A 19,826-nucleotide genomic window follows, 5' to 3' on the forward strand; every position below is an offset into this window, starting at 1 on the left:
ACAGAGAGAGGAATTGCAGACTGGCGCTGTTGGAGGCGCCCTGGGAGGTCAACTGTCTCACCATCTGCCTGGTGCAAACGTGCCCCTCGATTCTGCCAAGGGGAATCCCACAGTCCCGTCCCCTGCTGGCAGGTGCCCCTGACACCTGCGCATGCGAGCCCTTTTCCTCGAAGGGCCACCCTAAGTCCCGATGCCCTTCTTCCTCTCTTATCTCCACACAGCTGGCTCTCTTGAAACTCTAGGTCATTGCTCCTTGTTCCATTGCTGGGCATCCCCGAGTCTGTTTTCTCTTCCACAAGTGCTTTTCTATGTTGGGGCATGGCTGACACATCCCCCTAAGGGCCCTCTTCTCGAAGCACCCTAGTCTCTTATAACATAAATATTCCTATTCGCAGGTACCTCACCATCCATCTCATGTCTTATATTCCTGTTTTAACTAATCCTTATTAGAGGTTACTCTTATTATGCCCTTTTTCTATGTGAGTAAATTGAGGATCAGGGAGGTTGAATCATTTGCCCCAGGTCACACAGCTAGTGAGACATATCAGGATCCAGACTGATATGATCTTAGAACTGAAATCCTTCCCTTTCTGTGTTAAAGGATCACTAATATCACCAATACTAACGGTTATCCTTTATTTAGTGTTTAACCATGCGGCAGGTGGTTTGAAAACATGATCTCTAGCTCTCATAAGTGTCCTACAAGGTATGCATGCTTTAATTATTGGTATTTTAATTGCCATTCTTTTCTGAAATGAACACACCAAATCTCAGCTGGTTGAGAAATGTGCCTAGAGACACAAGTGGACAGGTGCATAGTAGGGATCGCAAACAAGCCTACGGAACTGGGGTGCTTGAGGGGTGCAGTTGGTTGAGCATGAGACTCTTGGTTTCAGCTCAGGTTGTAATCTTAGGGTCCTGAAATTGAGCCCTGCGTTAAGCTTTGTGCCCAGTGGGGAGTCTGCTTGATGTTCTCTCTCCCTTTCTCTCTTTCTGCCTCTCCCCAACCCCACTCATGCTCTTTCTCTAAAATAAATAAATAAATAAATAAATAAATCTAAAAAAAAAAAACCAAACAAGCCCACTAACTGCACAGTCCTCATTCTCCTTACCACACCTCAGAGCCACCTGACGGGTCCTCAAGAGGCCAAGGGACAAGGGGCATGAAGGCGCTCAGTCATGACCAGAGCCCCTGGTGCTGTCCTTCTCAGAGCATGCCCCCTGGACTGCTGGTGTTCAGAAGCATCCAGGCCTTTGAAACACAGACTCTTGGACTTTGAACAAGTGTCCCAACTGGTTCTAAGGTAGCATCTGCTTCAGGAATCAACCTTTACCCTCCCTTTACCCTCCCTGCCCACGTCAGGTCCTACTGCTGTCCCTTGCCTTCTTCTCCTCTGAGCTCCTGGCATGGCTTTGTCATCACAGGTCATGCCTGGCATGAGATTGTGGCTCCCCCACCCCCACCCTGCACATACACACACACTCACACACACACACACACACACACACACACTGCTCAGCTTTCACGTTCCTGGCCTCTGCTGGTCTGGATAGAAGGGACCTCATGTGTGCTCTCGGGAGGCTGGCAGGCAGAGCACAGCCTTGCCCTCAGTGGGACAGAACAGACACTCTTCCAAAGGGTTGGGGCCCAACCCTCAGGCCCCCCCACAAGCACCGATGCCCCCCCAGGGTGCTTACCTGGGAGGCCCAGGTCTCCTTTGTCTCCCTTAGCTCCAGGTTCCCCTTTCGGGCCAACGAGACCCCCATCACCTTTGCTGCCCTTCTCTCCCCGCTGTCCTGGTGTGCCTGGGCAGAGAATGGCCAACGAGGTAGGCTCCCACTGTCCTCCTGGGATAGACTCCTAGGCAACGGGGCAGAGGGCATCCAGGGAGAAAGGGGCCCCCAGAGGAAGCCAGGGGGATGTTAGGTCATCTCTCGGGTGTCTTGATGAGGCACAGTAAGACTCCAGAGCAGAGGACTGTGGGACAGCACCGAACAGTGACCAAACAGTGGGTCTGCATGTGGGGCCACGTGGAGGGGGGACTGAGCGACTGGCTCAGCACCTCAGCCAAGGCATAGCTGAGCCCAAGCAGAGGAAGAACGCATTACCAGGGGCTCCTTGTTTCCCGGGAGCACCATTGGGTCCTTGGAGGCCTGAGAAGGAAAGAAGAACCAGTCACAGTGCTCTTGGCTCCTGGGTCAGCTGATATTCTAGAGCCCTGTAGGAGGACAAGGCACCTGGCACGAGGAGAGGAGCCTCTCTCTTTCTCGTCTCATCCCCCCATACACATGCACTGACAGGTACATTTCACTCTTCATAACAACAAAAAAGAGAGAAAATAAAATGCTGAGTTTCTTAGGCTTAGAGCTGAGGCCCCTGCCTCCTGACCCTGTGCCCAGTGTGCATGCGTCCAGCCCCTACTCACCTGCCTCTCCCTTGATTCCAGGTGGGCCTTGGAGTCCTGGAGGGCCTGGAAAGGAAGAGAGATTCAGAACAAAGCCTGAACAAGAAGGAGAAAAAGGATTGCAGGGCCAGTAGACAAGTGCCAGTATCTGTGCCTCCGTGGCATGCCTCGGCCCCCTGGCCCCCTTCTCAGATGGTGGCCTTGGCAGACAGGGGATGCCAGACATGCCCTGGGCCTCTTTTTTAAAAAATTTTTAAAAAGATTTTATTTATTCACTTGAGAGAGGGAGAACGAGCTGGGAGAGAGGCAGAGAGAGAGGCAGAGGGAGAAGCAGACTCCCAGATGAGCAAGGAACAGGATGCGGAGCTCAATCCCAGGACCCAGAGATCATGACTTGAGCTGAAGGCAGACACTAACCATCTGCTTCTTTTTAAAAATTTTATTTATTTATTTATTTATTTGAGAGAGAGAGAGATAGCACACATGAGAGAGCACAAGCAGGATGGAAGGGTGGAAGGAGAGAGAGAAGCAGGCTCCCCACTGAGCAGGGGGCTCAAGGACGCAGGCCTGGATCCCCAGAGATCCCAGGACCCTGAGATCATGACCTGAGCCGTAGGCACACACTTCACCGACTGAGCCACCCAGGGAGCCCCGACCTGGGTCCCTTTTGACCTGAAAGACCTGAAGAAGACGAGCTACCTATCACGCTTACCACACCATTATTTATTCAACAAACTGTCACTGAGCCCCGAGAATGAGCCAAACTGTGTGGAAGGTCGGAAAGAAAAAAAAGCAGAGCCCCTTCCTACAGGAAGCTCATGGCCTAACAGGTGAGCCACAGATGCATAGGTGATGTGTTCTGAGGGAGGCTGTGTCGGGCAGACCTGGGTTCAAGGAGCAGCCTTACCCCTTCAGCAGGGTGACCTGGGGCAAATTACTTCGTTTTGAGCCTCAGCTTCCTTGTCAGTAAAATGGGGCCATTTTACCTAGCGGCCGACTCTGGATACATGGCACCTGGTTTTGCTGTCACTTACATACAGCTCTCTCCCTTCCTGAGTGCTGCTGTGCAGACTGAGACTCAGCAACCCCGGAGGGCAGGACAGGGCTCCTCTGCCTTAGTCCATTGGGGCTGCTATAACAAACCACCACACAGCAGGTGGCTTAGAAACAACAGATTCATTTCTCACAGCTCTGGAGGCTGGAGTTCAAGATTCGGGTGCTAGTGTGGTCAAGTTCTTCTGGGTTGCAGACCTCTCTGACTCCTTGCTGTGTCCTCACACGGAGAAGGGGTGGGGTGAGGGACCTCATTGGAGTCCCTTTTCTAAGGGCACTAATCCTTTGCAAGAGGGCCCTAGTCTGGTGGCCGAATCACCTCCTAATATAGTCACCTTGGGGGTTAGATTTGCAGCATAGGAACTGGGGGAAGACCATAGCGTGTTCCCCGACATGGCCATGGAGGAGAGCGACTTTCCGAGGGGTATGGCTTTGCCTGAGGTCACTCATTTGGAGAGTCCAGGTCTCCCAGTGACAAATCCTGTACCCATGTCAGGACACTATGATGACAAAGCCCGTGACGAGCTTTCTATTTCAGAGTAGAACCCCAGTCCAACCTGTGGAATTCATGATGTCATATGAATCTTGTGTGCACAGGACTGGGGTCCAGAGGGATGGAAGCAGGATGGGTAACTAGAGTCCCTCTCAGACAAGCCTCAGGAAAGGGCATTGCTGAGAATCAGTTCAGGGCTTGACAGCTAGGCCCCACTCACCAGCTGTGCGGCCTGTATGAGAGCCTTCCCTTGGCCCAGCCCATTTCCTGTGTAGCATGGGAACAGCAACACCTGCCTCACAGGGGCCTCGGACCACATGGGGTCATGGGACACAATAGAAACCCAGGGAAAGTACGCTCTCGCTGCCTGTATTAGCCAGAGGGAAGAGGCAAGAACCCTAGAGACCCCCAGGTGCAGGGGTCAAGGTCAGAGACTCCTGCCCCTGGGCCTTCAGGAGTAGTGCCTCACTGTTGACAGAAGCAGTCCAGTCCCTCGGAGGGGTTTTCAGGGTGAGCCCCTAAGATCGCATGGCTCCCTCCCACCGAGGCTGCACAGGCTGTACCAGCTCTGCTGTGGTGGCCTGGCCCCGGGCCAAGGAGGGGACTCAGGCTGCCTCCACAGTCTGACTCTGCTCCTCCAGCCTTGCCTGAGTTAGCTTGAGCAAGTCAGCATCCCTCTGAGGCTGTTTCCTCATCCATGAAATGGGGATAATAGCAGCCTCTTGGGTTTAGGGTAAGGAGTCAACAAGGCATGGATAAAAGTGCCTTGCATGGAGCTTGGGGCAGCGCCTTCATGTCCCCCGATCCAGGGCTTCCTCATCCTTGCGGCTCCCAGCCTGTCTCCCACCTCCGCTCCTCTCATGCTTGTACTCCAGCATGTGAGTTTTCCTTCTTTGCCTTCCTGGGTTCACCAAACCCCCTTCCTACCTCAGGGCCTTTGCATGTGTGGGTCTCTGCCTGGGATCCATATTCCCTGGCACCTTCCACTCACACTCACATCAAGGCTGAAAGGTCTCTCCAGGAGCCTTCCCTGGCACACGAGAGGGTTGGGTCTCCCCCACGCTCTCCTTACCAAGGGAGCTGCCCCCATCTCTCAGAGCAGAAGCCAGGGCTGTCACCAAATCATGTCACCAAATCATGCTTCCCTGAGGGCAAGATTCTGTTTGCCTTCTTAAGTCTGCATTCCCAGTGTTTGAGGGGGGTGGGAGACGGGGGCGGATTCTTGATCCTTGAGTGGCTTTCAGTAAATATTTGTTGAGAAGCCCAGAACCCACAGGGGAGGAATAGAGAGGTATGGCTGGATTCCACATTACCCTCTCCCAAAACCTGACTTAGGCACAAAGTTCCCCCTCCCCCTCCAATGTTCTGGAAGCCTAGGCCAGTGTGCAGTTTCACAGGAGGTTGCCTGGGGCCAAACCACTCACCTTGGGGACCCACCTACTGGTCTCCAGGGGCCTGTGCAGGAAAATGTGCCTCTGGGGAGCCCTGACCAGGGAAGGCAGGCCATGGTCCAGAGGGAGAGAGATTGAGGCCTCCCCTGGGCAGGCCAGGGTGATGGGGGAACCTGGGAAAGTTTTGGGGGGTTGCTGAACCCCTGCTGCTAGAATCAGTTTCCTGCCTCTGGTTTCTAGGCTCTAAGAATGAGAGAGAGAAAGAGAGACAGAGAGACAGAGGGACAGAGAGAGAAGGACAAAGGCAGAGACAGAGAGAGATGGAGAGAGACACAGAGATGGAGCTAGAGATTATATATATACCCTCCACACACAGATCTTCCTCGACTTACCACGGGGTTACATACTGTTAATTAAACACACAGAAATCAAAGATATTTTAAGTCGAAAATGTATTTAATACATCTTACCTACCACACATCATAGCTCAGGCTCACCTACCTTAAATATGCTCGGAACGCTGGCATTAGCCTACAGGTGCGCAAACTCATGTAACACAAACCCTGTTTTGTGATACGGTGGTGACTGTCATGTAACTTACTGACCCCTGTACTGAAGGTGAGAGCAGAGTGGCTGTCGGGGGACAGAGTGCTTGTCAGTGTATCACAGTTCCCTGGTCTTGCGATTGCCTGGCTGACCCCGAGCTACCCTGCCCAGCATCACGAGAGCATCGTCCCCGGCAAGTCTCTAGCCTGGGAAAAGATCCAAATTCAAAACCTCAAGTACAGCATCTGCTAAACGGGTATCACTTCCACAGCATTGTAAGGTCAAAAAACCACAAATGGAGCTGCTGTAAGTCAGGGACCGTGTACCTTCACACACACACACACACACACACACACACACACACAGAAAAACAGAGACAGAGAGAGGGGGACCTCAGGGAGGTTGCTCCCCACCCAGGGCTGAGCTGGGCTCTGTGTCTGGTCCTGGAGCACTAGGCCCTGGGGCAGGCACTGGAGCAGACTTTAAATGTCAGCTACAGGATGCCTGGGTGGCTCAGCAGTTTGACACCTGCCTTCAGCCCAGGGCGTGATCCTGGGGTACCAGGACTGAGTCCCACATCAGGTTCCCTGCATGTAGCCTGCTTCCCCCTCTGCCTGTGTCTCTGCCTCTCTCTCTGTGTCTCTCATGAATAAATAAATAAAATCTTTAAAAAGAATAAAAAAATAAACGTCAGCTAGGTGGGTGATGGGTACTAAAGAGGGCACTTGTGGGATGCCTGGGTGGCTCAGTGGTTGAGTGTCTGCCTTCGGCTCAGGTCATGATCCTGGGGTCCTGGGATTGAGTCCCACATCGAGCTCCCTGCACGGAGCCTGCTTCTCCCTCTGCCTGTGTCTCTGCCTCTCTTTCTGTGTGTCTCTCATGAGTAAATAAATAAAAAAATTTAAAATAAAAGAAAAACAACTCAGGTCATAGAGGCTGCCCCTCCCATTACGTGCTCTAGGAGACATAAACAATGCACCCCTGGACATGATCACAGCCAGATGGGGTGACCAGCTAGGTATTGGGTAAGAGGCATCTGGAAACAGTGCTTATGGCAGACAGTCCTACACTTGGGATGCCAGGGGGAGAGAGCACCTGAGGGGGATGCCCTTGGGCTGGCCTTGGAAGGTAGTTTAGATTTGGCTGCTGGGGATGAGTGTGTGTGTGTGTGTGTGGCAGGGGAGGATGGGGAAGCTATTTCCCACTTCAGGCGAGGAGCAGGGTAAAGGCCCAGAAGCCAGGACTTCCAACATGGTCAGGGAACAGAGAGCAGACCCAACTGAGGACCAGTGAGTTTGTGGGGAGTTGTGGAGGACCACGGAAGGTAAGCTGGGGTCGAGGCCCAGAAAGGCACAAGCCCAGGAGCCCATGAAAGAAGGCTGTAGGCAGTGGGAGGCATGGGTCAGAGTGGAAATGAACGTACCTGTAGTGCCTTTTTCTCCCTTGATCCGGAACAGCTCTGCAAGGGGAGAAGAGAGTGTTGTAGGCTGGTGTGAGCACATGCATCTAGAGCACCCGGCTCTGAGTCCCAAGGCTGTGTCCTCCAGGCTGAAGAGCAAGGGCCTCAGGCAGTTGGGGGATTAATGGGAGACAAACGCCTAGGTGTTTTCCAGGAATGAGTTTTTGGAAAAAGCCAGATGTTTAGTTGCATCTCTGGTCTACACCGGAGGTTAGAGATCCCTGGGAGCCAAACCCATTAAGGAAGAGCCTCGGGTTAAGGGCAAGGCCCCTCGTGCGGATCACAGCCAGCTCCTTCACATCTCAAGGAAGGGAGGGGTGGTCTCTGTGTCTGAGCCTGGACCCTGCCCCTCTGCCACAGCCATTACCTCTTTCACCCACATGGTGGCTCAGCCTTCATCTGTGGTCACTGGGAAGACCGCAGCCTCTGGGGGATTTGCCCACCTGGACCTTGTTCTCATTCAGCACTTGGTCCCATGGGCACAGAACCACGGTCATGGAATCACCCCTTAACTCCTAGCTCACCCCAGCCATTGGGGCTGGAGTTCCATGTGACAGTGTGAACTCTGCAACAATGAGGTAGCACCTCAGAGCTGCTTTGGACCAGTCAGCCCTTCCTGTTCCGGCAGACCGAGAGAGTAGTGGGGGTAGTGGTAGGACAATCTCACGTGACCCAGCTCCAAGGCTCTGAGAAAACCCAGGGAAGGAGGGGCCCTGGCATCTCCACCTTTGGCTCTGTTTTCTCCTGCCTGTGGCCGCATCTTCCAAGTTGCCGTGCTTCCCCAGCAGAAGCCCCCTCCCCCCAGGGTCTCCCCGTGGCCTGCCATTTCTGTCTCCCCAGCCATGGGCCAGCATTAGTCGGCAGCATGGGAGTGGTCCTAGGACTCGACCCAGCCTCCCAAACATTCTAGATCCATCTCATGCCTACTCCATATGGTTCTCACCCCTTTCCTTGCGCCCAGCATTCTGGAATGTTCTCCTTGCTAGGGAAGGGGATTCAGGCCCAAGGATCCCCTTGCCCATGAACCAGCAGCTCCTACTTCCTATCCCCTGAGAAATCCTGGTGCAGAGGGGAGAGGGCCAAACCTGGACTCCGAGTGAAGTTATCCACCTTCCGTAGCAGGTGCTCCTGCTTGGTGCGGACCTGGATGATCTGGGCCTGCAGGACTTGCAGCCCCAAGGTGCCCCCAGTGAGATGCGGGATGGGCATTGACTGGAGCAAAGAGAAAGATGGGCTGTCCTCGGCAGCCAGCGTTCCATTGGTGAAGTGAATCTCTATGGCCCAGAGCCGCTCCTGCAGATTCAGAACTGGACACCCCACCCCCACCCAAAGCATTCTTTTAGGAACCTCATTAGAGCCCCAGGCATTTGAGGATATCCCCAACACTCTTGTGTCATATGTGGATAACTTCTGTGGGTCCTGAATACTGGATGCAACATTTCATGTGCTGTGAGGACCTAGCATGAGCATAGAGCTCTTTCTATATCTTGCATGTGTAAACTCTGCACTTAGGCATGACGTTATATGTTCATAGACTATTCCTTCATGGCCTAGGGATGCACCCACAGCATCATGATCAATCTTCAACCTTCCTGCATGCTCTGGGAATGAGAGTATGATGACGAATATGCTGGTCTGATCTAATCACATGTGACCTTAATAGACATGTGACATATGTTTATGACAGCTGGGCACCACACGATGTTCTTGAGTGACTTCAGTGTCTGCAGATGGAATTGCTTCATGATCTTAACACTTCGGAAGTAAAATGATGTTAACATGAACACTGATCAATAAAGCCCCCTCCCACTCAGACATTGGGGATCCTTGATGAAAGATGCACACGGCAAACTCATGTGAAATTATTGCATTGTTCACTGCTCTAACACACACAAGATCATGTGCTTTCTCCCTCTCTCTGTTTGTCTCTATGTCTCTCTCTCCCTCTCATGCACATGAGTGCTCACGCGTGCACGCACACACACACACATGCACACACTCCCCTGTCCACCTCCCCGCACCGACCCCATCAATGTGGCTACCTGGTTATCCAGAAGCTAAGAACTTTCTATCAGCAGGCGGGGGCAGCTGTGACTCCAAGGCTCTCCACTCAACCTGAGCCCTGTGTCACCCCAGGAGGCACCAGACAGGTGCCTGACTTGTTTACCTTTTACCACCAGCAATCCAGCACCTGCAGTGAGCAGAATCAGGTAGATGGCCACTAGGACCATGAAGCAGTTCACCCCCTTTCTCTTCTTGGGCTTTGGATCTGAAACATAACCACAGCAGAAGGTGGCTTCTGTAGAAGGGAGAGACCAAGGGTGCCTCAACCTGTGTCAGAATCCCCTCTGCATGAGCAGACGGCTCCCTGTGAGGTGGAGGGTAAAGACACAAAGTCCCACTATCCCCGAATCTTCCCTCAGATCCTCATCTTCTCACAAGCCAAGAAATGACATTCTTGGTCACTCATCTGTGTGGCTGGGCAAACACCTGTGCCATGCATCGCTAGCTGGCAGAGTGTGGTTCTTAAACCAGGTGCACTGTCGAAGCCCTCATGTAGTGCCCGTGATAGAGAGCTCTCGAGAGATGTTTATCAGGTGAATTAATGAATGTACATACTTAAATTTCAAAACTTTGGGAGGAGGATGATTGTCAGCACTTGATAAACTCTGAGTGATATTTAGAGACGTTGAAATACCTACTCAGTTATGAGACACAGATCTGGAATTCAGATTTGGACATTTGTTTTCTTTTTTCTTCAGATTATTTACTTATAAAAATAAAACATGCTTGATATGATTTATCAAAAAATATAGAGAACATTACAAGGGTTAATAATCTTATAATCAGAGACTTCAAGGGACCTCAGCTCCCTGGTGTCCTAACCTGCTGACAGAAGCTCTGATGGCATTCTGGGGTGTGGCCCTCCTACTAGACTGTTGGCTTCTAGAAACTGATGAACCCTTCCACTACTAGATATATTTTTTCTTTTTATTTTATGTAAATAATATCATATTACATATAATACAGCACACTGCGTTCTGCAGTGGATGATTTCCCGTGGACATTCCTCTAGTTTTTTGTTTGTTTGGTCTTTTTATTTTGTAGAGAAAGATTTAACTATTCTTTTAATAGCTGCCTAATGTCCCTTAAAGGCAAGAGTCACAGTTCATGCTGACATTTCCCTGTTGGCAAGCTGTTTCCAGTTTGGGGCATTATAAAAGAGGCCACCGTGGTTCCCATTCCAGTCTTTCATTCATGCCAGCTGTGTCCCCATTTTGGGGTGTCCAAAGGCAGGGAGCCAGCCTGCAGAAGGTACTGTGGTTCCCACCACTCACATTGACAGAGTACCTACTCGGTGCCAGGCATTGTCTGATATTATCTATAATGCTTCTGACAATCCTGCAAGGTAAGTGTGATCATCCTCTTAGACAGACTTGGGGTTCAGAGAAGTTAAGGCAACACAACAGGCATATGTCCCTGGGTCCATCTAACCCCAAGGCCTGAACTTGCCTCACTAGCCTATGCTGACATTAGCAGGTGGAAAAACACAGTTGAAATAAGCAGGTGTGAAAGGAAAAGCGATCATAGGTGGGCATCCCATGGGAGGGAATAGGGGCATGTGAACACATTTTTGGCTTTGTGGTAGTTGATGGTGGGTTTTCGGTTAACTCTTATAATAGATGTGTGTGAACCTTGAGTCTGTTTTCTATCAGCTGTGGAAACTTCATTATTCTGCTGAAATTCCTTCCAGCCACCTGCAGAACAGAAAGCTCTGCTTTAGCATTGCCTAATGCATGGTGGTCTCAAGATGACTTTGGCAGGCAGCAGGAGGAATGGTTTCTTGGTTGGATGGTTTTTTATTTGGTGGCATTTGGTTATTCTCAGTCTAGCACAGTATCCCTGCACTGCACCTCCCAAATTGGGACTCACACAGAAGCCCGAGTGAACTCTCTAACACACAGCCTGGCCAAGTCACTTCCCTGCCTTCAGCCCTTGGTGGCCATTCACTGTCCTTGGGACAAACAACTCATCTGCTGGCACAGGAAGACGTGCTGCTTGCCAGTTCTCCTTTGGCTGTACTTCCACACCACACCCCCAACGTGAACCCCAACCAACAGACCAGACCACTTGTTGTTATAGCCTTCTCACTCTGGGGCATGTATCTTCTCTGAAATACAGACCTACCTCCTCCCTTCTGCATGACTAATTCCTCCTCATCCTTTGGGAGCACAATGGTGCTTATCCTGCCCCAAGATACATTCTCTGACCCCCCCTGGGTTAGGTGGGACCCTGCTTTGCTTCCCCACGTCGCTCTGTGTTTCCACCTGATATGGCACCCATCATCCTGAAGTATGTCTGTTTATGTCTCAGTTCCCCCCAATATCTTGGAAGCTTCCAGGGCTGCCTTCCAGCACTAACATGGTGTCTACCTCACAATGTGCTGGAAAGATGATAAATGGAAGGGTGAATGAGTGGCTGCAGAGGTTTGGGTCCTGAACACGTGCAGAGTGGAACAGTGCCAGTTTAGAAGTGTTGGAAAAGCATCAGGAATGCAACCTCAGAACTCAGGCAAGCATACAATCATGGCGAGGATGGGTAACACACAGGGAAGCCTCATGTTAAACAGAAGATGGTGGACAATGAATATAATCTTTTAGACAGTACTAAACTTGAGGAAATGATGGAAAAAGAAAGATAATATGCTTCAGAGGCACAAGTTACATAGAGGTCAGAGATGGCAATGAGAGCCAGCATGGAAAATATAGATATTTTCAAACCAGATGGTAGGAGAAGTGGAAGGCATTTGAATGAGGATAGTAAGAGGAAAAGCCATCCTGGTAGTATGAATGGGAATAGTTTGAAGGTATCCACTCAGGCCCAGAATGCTTTTTTAAGCCAGAGCTATCATGTAACATAGAGACAAGGTATTTTAGAAACTGGGAATTTTGAATCTGTAGCATTTATCTAACTCACTTACAAAGCAGAAAATCTGATAAACACTTTACCTTCTGTGTTGATGTCTAAGAGGGTAGAAGAACCTGTAAAGGAATGTTTACTCCAAAGTGGATTTCTCCAATGAGGAAGAGTAGTCTGACATGAGAGAATGAATGAAGCATCCAATAAACTAGAGCTGAGTAAACTAGAATGAGCATCCCTGGAGTAAACTATGGTGAGTCCACGCGAAGATTTTAGGAAAACAGTTTTCAGAAATATGACAGCTCTATTGTCTGACTCACAGTGAAAATGTGGCTCCAAAGGGAAATAAAATTTCAATTCCATAAAAGATTTCAATGAAGAAAACCAGTCTGCATACAAACTCTAGGGCCCCCAGACCTGCAATCTCCCGGCCCCTTGCCTAGTAGCAGCAGGTAGCTTGGTGGGTGCAGAAACCCCCTCTTCTTGCTCCTGGCACTGGGCTGCTGGTGAGCAGGCCTAGAAAAGTGGTCTCTGCCCTATTGGCTTGATGTGTTCCACCCCTGACCCACGATCACTGGGCAGTCTGAAGAAACACCTTCTGTCCCTGCTGGCAGAACCAGCAGAGAGCAAGGAAGACCAATTATATCAGCTGAACAAAGCAGACCAGAACAGGACAGTCAAGGCTCTGAAAAATAAATTGTTATTGAAAACACAGCCCACAAAAGTGGGTCAGAATTTTATGGGATAAACCTAAACAGTATGATTTAAAGTAGAAGATTTTAATAGAATCTAGAGTCTTCTAACATACTATACAAAATGTCCACAGTACAATGGAAAATTAGTCATCATATCAAGAGCATAGAAAATCACAACTTGCATGAAAAAAGACAACAGGGCACCTGAGTAGCTCAGTCAGTTAAGTGACCAGCTCTTGGCTTTGGCTCATGTCATGATCTCAGAGTCCTGGGATCAAACCCTGCATCACAGTCCACACTCAGAGAGGAGTCTGCTTGAGAATTCTCTTTCTCCTTCTCCCTCTGCCACTCCCCCTGCTCTCTCTCTCTCTCATAAATAAATCCTAAAAAAAAATCAATAGGTGTCAGCATGGAAATGACACAAACATTAGAATTATTCAATAAGGATTTAGAAACCGTCATAACAAAAGTACTTTAATGATCAGTTAGAAACACTCTTAAAAAAAACAATTTTAATCTACAAAAAAAGTAGAGAATATAAAGAAGAAACAAATGGAAATTATAGGACTTAAAAGCACCAATTAAAAAAATCTCACCAGGGTATCTGGGTGGCTCAGTCAGTTAAGTATCTGCCTTAGGTTCAGGTCATGATCTGAGTATCCTGGGATCAAGCCCAAGTCAGACTTCCTGCTCAGAGGGGAGTCTGCTTCTCCCTCCCCTGCCTCTTGTGCTCTCACTCACTCATTCTCTCTCTGTCTCCCTCTCAAATAAATTAAATCTTTAAAAAAATCCTCACTAGATGGGCTCAATAGTGCAATAAAAGTGATAAGAGAAAGAATAAATGAACTAGAGGATAGTACAATAGAAATTACCCTTTCTGAAAAACAGAGAAAATCAACTAAAAAAAATGAACAAAGACTCAGAGATCTATGTATCAATAAAAAAATACATAATATTCATATTGTTAAAGTCCTAGAAAGAGTGTGAACTGAAAAATATATTTTAAGAAAAAATGGTGGCTGAAAACTTCTCAAATTTGGTGAAAGTCATAAACCTACAAACTCAAGAAGTTGAGCAAACCCCAAACATCATAAATTCAAGCAATTGATAACAAGACACATCATGAGTAAAAAAAAATCTAAAAAAGACCCTACATACCCAGAAAATTAAAAATCTAAAAAAAAGAAAAAATCTTGAAAATAGCCATTACCATTAATAGACATACCAATTTTAGACATACCAATTTGAGTGACAACAGATTTCTTATCTGAAATTGGAAGTGACATGAAATTTTTCAAGTGCTCAAAGAAATGAATTATCAACTATATCCAGTAAAAATATCCCTTAAGAATGAATGGGAAATAAAAAGATTCTCAGATGAAGGAAATCTAAGCGAAGTTCTTGCTAGTAGACCTGTCTTGAAAAAATGGCTAAAAAGGGAGCACTTGACTGACTCAGTCAATGGACATGTGACTTTTGATCTCAGGGTCATGATTTTGAGCCAAGATGGGATGTAGAGATTCTTTAAAAATAAATTTTCAAAAAAAAAAAAAAAAAAGGAATGGCTGAAAGAAGTTCTTCAAACAAAAGAGAAAAGATAATAGCAGAAGTCATGGCACTTCCAAAAGGAAAGAATAATAAGAAAAAAGAATGGGTAAACATAGAGATACATTTAGACCATCCCCTTCACAGTTTTTTTAAATCACATTTGATGGTTGAAACAAAAATTATAATGAAGTCATACCCAGTGCGTATAGAGGAAATATTTATAATTACATTTCAAAAATGGAAAGGCTCAAAAGACGTAAGCAGAAATAAGTTCTTAAAATTTAATAAAATAAAACTTTTGACTCAAAGTGGTAGAATGTTGTTGGTAGATTGCAATAAATTATACATGTATATTTTAATGCCCAGAAAAAAATATAAGAAAACTATTTCAAATGATGGACTAAAAAACGAACAAAAAACTATAGATAAATCAAAATGGAATTCTAAAACATGTTCAAGTAACCCATAGGAAAGTAAGAAAAGAAAAGCTGGTAACAGGAAACAGAGGGACAAAGAGAAAATGCATAATAACATGATAGATTAAACTCTTAACACATCAATAATCATTTTAATGTAAATGGTTTAATTATACCAACTAGAAGGCAAATAGTATGGCAAAGTGGATTGAAAAGCATGACTTAACTCTATGCTATCTCCAAGAAACCAAACAACAGAGCTTCTATTTGCATGAAGCAAAAACTGATATAACTGAAAGGAGAAATCAATATATCCACAATTATATTGAGGATTTTAACAACCTACTCTCAGAAATTGAGTGAAAATCAGCAAAAGTATAGAGGAAATGAACAACATCATAAACCAACAGGATCTAATGAACAATTAAAGAATACTCCAAGCAACAACAGCAGAATACACATTATTTCCATGTACAAGTGGGATATTCACTAAGATAAATCATATAAAAAAATCATATCAATGGGTCATAAAACAAACCCCAACAAAATGAAAATGGAATGAAGTTGCATAGAGAATGTTTCCTGACAATGGAATCAAAATAGAAGTCAATAACAAATAGACAAGGGGAAGGATGCCTGGCTGGCTCAGTGGTTGAGCATCTGCCTCTGGCTCAGGGCATGATTCTGGTGTCCTGGGACAGATTCCTGCATCAGGCTCCCTGTGAGGAATCTGCTTCTCCCTCTGCCTATGTCTCTGCCTCTGTCTCTGCCTCTCTGTGTGTCTCTCAGGAATAAATAAATAAAATCTTTTAAAAAACCAGATAGACAATAAGAAAACCTCTAAACACTTGGAAATTTTTTTAAAATTAAATAATGCATTGACTATAAAGTCTTAAAATTTTTTGAAAAAGAACTAATCAAAAATGAGAATACAGCATACCAAATTATTACATTCAGCTAAAGTAGTAGTGGGAGGGAAATGTATAGCAACACTAAAGGCTACATTACAAATGAGAAATGGTCTCAAGCTGATAAACTAGGTTCCCAGCTCAAGGAACTGGAAGAGAAGAACAAAATAAACCTTCATCAACCAGGACAAAAAACCCCCACAAAATAATAGAGATGAGAGCTGAAATTAATGAGATTTAAAATAGGAAAACAAAAGAGAAGATCAGTAGAACAAAATGCTGATTTAGTAAGATCAGTAAAATTGATAAAGCTCAACTGATGAAGAGAAAAAGAAAGACACAAATCCAATATCAGGAATGAAACAGGTGCTATTACCACAGATCCTGCAGCCCTTAATAAGAGAGTAAGAAGATCCTGTCACTGACTTCATGTGCACAACTTACAAGAAATAAACTGATTTCTCCAAAATTACAAACTACCAAGACTCAACCAATAATAAATAGATAATATCTACATCTACAGCTATTAAATAAATTTATTTTGTACTAAAAAGCCCCTAAAAAAGAAATATACAGGCCTAGATGGAGTCCTCTATCAAAACTTTAGGAGAATCAACACCAGTTTTACACACTTTCTTGTAGATAATGGAAGAGTAGAGAACACTTCTAACTCATTTTAAGAGGTCAGGATCACCTTGAAATGAAAATCAAAAATAGCACAAAAGAAGAAAACTAAAGATCAGTATCTCTCATGAAGTTTGACACAAAAATCTTCAACAAAATATTAGTAAGCTGTACCAAGCAATGTATAAAAAGAATTTATATAATATAACTAAATGATATTTTCAGGTATACAAGGCTGGTTCAATACTCAGAAATTGATCAATACGATCCATCATATCAATGAACTAAAGAAGGAAAATCAGATAACCATATAACTGATGCAGAAACAGCACTTGACAAAATTAAATTCATAATAAAACTCTCATAATTAAAATTCATAGTTCTAACTTATATATGCAATAATAAATTTATAATAAAAACTCTCAGCAAACTAGAAATGAAAGAGAATTTCCTTAACTTGTAAAAAATGAGCATCAGAATGCTTGGGTGGCTCAGTCAGTTGAGCATATGACTCTTGATTGTGGCTTGGGTGGTCCCCATGCCAGGTTCTGCACTCCTCAGGGAGTCTGTCCCTCTCCCTTTGCTCGTCCCCCTACTCTCTCTCTTTTTCTCAAATAAATAAATGAATAAAATCTTTAAAGAAAAAGGAGCATCTAAAAAATATCTAAAGCTAACACAATACTTAATGGTGACACAGAATCATTTCCTCTGAAGATTGAGAACGAGGCAAGGATGTCTGTTCTCACTCTCTTATTCCATCTCATCTTGATATACTACTGGCAAATAAGTGGAAATTGCAACTAAAACATAATGGCATTTACAGTCTCTCTAAAGGAAATGAACTATTTAGATATAAAAGTAACAAAATGTATATAGGATCTGTATGCTGAAATTTATAAAACCCTGATTAAAAAAAAAAGCCAAAAAAATAAAAAAATAAAAAAATAAAAATAAAAAACAAAGCCAAAAAAAACAAAAAACAACAACAAAAAAAACCCCCAAAAACCGAGACCTAAGTAAATGTGGAAGCACACTGAGTGTAGGTTGTAGGACTACAGAAAGTAAGATGTCAGTTCTCTGAAAGTGATTTGGAAACATAGCACAGCTCCAGCAAAATCCCAGCAAGGTTTTCTGTAGGTATTGATAAGCTTATGCTAAAATGTACATGGAAAGGTACAAGCCATAGAATGGCTAAAATGATCCTGAAAAAAGAATAGGGGCATCTGGATGGCTTGGTGGTAGAGCCTCTGTCTTCAGCTCAGGTCATGATCCCAGGGTTCTGGGATTGAGTCCCATATCAGGCCTCCCCACAGGGAGCCTGCTTCTCCCTCTACCTATGTCTCTGCCTCTCTCTGTGTGTCTCTCAGGAATAAATAAATAAAATCTTAACAAAAAAAAAAAAAGAAGGAAAAATGTGAGGAATTACAGCTTGATGTTTAGGCTCACTTAAACCTGCAGTAATCAAGACAGTGTGATATGGGTGGAGGGATAGACACATGGACTCATGGAGCAAAATAAAGAACACGGAAATAGTCCTTACACAGATATAACCAACTAGTTTTTTTTTTTTTTGACAAGTTACAAAATTAATTTAATGAAGGAAATATAGCCTTTCCAGTAAATGGTATTGGAGCAACTGGACACCCATAGGCAAAATAAATAAATAAATAAATAAATAAATAAATAAATAAATAAATAAACAAACAATAAATAATAAATAAACAAGGTCAAGATTTGTCTATTTATATATATAAACATATATATACAGACATCTATCAACTCAAATGAACCATGGACTTAACTATAAAATGTGAAACTATAAAACTTCTAGAATTAAACATAAGAGAAAAATTGGGGGACCTAGGGCCAGGTGACTTGACACCAAAAGCACAATCCATGAAAGGGAAAATTTCTAGGTAGGCCTCCAAAGGTTTAAATGCTTTTGCTTTGTAAAAGACTCTGTTAAGAGGATAAAAAGACATGTCACAGACTGAGAGTACTTGCAAATCATGTATCCAGCAAAGGACTTGTATTTTGAATAGATAATGTGCTCTCAAAACTAAATAGCTAGAAAAACAAATGATCCCATTAAAACATTGGTAAAAGACATGAAGTGGCATTTCATATACAAATGGGGGGAAAAAAGTACATGACAAAATAGTCAACATTATTAGCCATTAGGAAAATGAAAATCAAAGTTACAATAAGATATCACAATCACACACTTATCAGAATCAGCTACAATAAAAATAGTGATAATACTAGTTGCTGACAAGGACTCAGAAAAACTGAATCTGTTGTATAGTGTTGGTGGGAATGTAAATGACACAACCACACTGGAAAAATATATCAGCTGTTTCTTATAAAACCAAACATATACTTAGAACCCAGCAAGTGTACTTTTGGGCATTTATCCTAGAGAAATGAAAACTTAGGCTTATAGAAAAACTTTTACATAAATGATCTCAGCAACTTTATTTGTAACAGCCCCAAACTGGCAACAACCCAAATGTCTTTCAGTGGATACATGGTTAAACAAACCGTGATGCATTCATATCATGGAACAATACTCATGAAAAATGCTCATTAATAAAAAGAACTATTGATATATACAACAACTTGGTTGGATCTCAAGGGCATCATGCTATGTAAAAAAAGAGCCAATCTTTAAAAAGTTACATACTTTTTTCCATTCATATAACATTCTTCACATAACAAAATTATAGAAACGCCACTGATTGGTGATTGTCAGGGGACAGTTATTGGTGGTGGGGGAATGACGGGCATGTGTAGCTATAAAGGTAGCATGAGAGAGAGTTTTGTGGTGATGGAAAAGTTTGGTATTTTGATATTGGTGATGGTTACACAAATATACACATATGATAAAGTTGTAGAGAATTGTATTCACACACACAAATGAGTGCATGTAAAACTGATGAAATCTAAATAAGCTTTAAATTGTAGCTGTATCAATTTCCTGGTTGCGATAGGGCACTATAGCTACGCAAGATGTTCTCACTAGGAGAAACTGGGTGGGGGTCACAGAGACTTCCCCATACTTTTTTTTTTTTTTTGCAAGTTTCTGTGAATCACTAATTATTTCATAATAAAAAGTGAGAAAAATAACTCTAGGGTAAAGCTGGATATCTTTAAAATGCTGAGAAATAGTAATATGACAAAAAAACAAAGTCAGAACAAGGACCTGAAGTGACAGTGGTCATGCCATCAAGGCATGAATAAATTCCAGGGTTAAGTTCTATTAGGGGAATGTTTCAAAATTATCTTTAGAGCAGGAAGAAGAGACAGCTAGATCCACAGCTGGGAGCCAGGGCTTAATGTTAAATTAAACAACTTCTCTATCTGTATTT

The 19,826-nt window shown here is 44.8% G+C and overlaps 1 protein-coding gene across 2 annotated transcripts in view; it reads right to left on the reverse strand.

The window, feature by feature from the left end:
* The window catches only part of MARCO (macrophage receptor with collagenous structure), a 44,886-nt gene that overhangs the window by 15,481 nt on the left and 9,579 nt on the right, over positions 1 to 19,826 (reverse strand). For both annotated transcript variants that reach the window (XM_072788935.1, XM_072788934.1), the window contains exons 2-7: positions 9,515 to 9,616; positions 8,433 to 8,654; positions 7,312 to 7,347; positions 2,427 to 2,471; positions 2,110 to 2,154; positions 1,699 to 1,806 (exon numbers count right to left, since the gene is read on the reverse strand). In XM_072788935.1, coding sequence (XP_072645036.1) covers positions 1,699 to 1,806; positions 2,110 to 2,154; positions 2,427 to 2,471; positions 7,312 to 7,347; positions 8,433 to 8,654; positions 9,515 to 9,578 — 520 coding nt within the window. In that variant the 5' untranslated portion in view covers positions 9,579 to 9,616. The remainder of the gene's footprint in view (positions 1 to 1,698; positions 1,807 to 2,109; positions 2,155 to 2,426; positions 2,472 to 7,311; positions 7,348 to 8,432; positions 8,655 to 9,514; positions 9,617 to 19,826) is intronic.

Source organism: Canis lupus, chromosome 20, assembly GCF_048164855.1.
Source record: "Canis lupus baileyi chromosome 20, mCanLup2.hap1, whole genome shotgun sequence".
NCBI classification, from domain to species: Eukaryota; Metazoa; Chordata; class Mammalia; order Carnivora; family Canidae; genus Canis; species Canis lupus.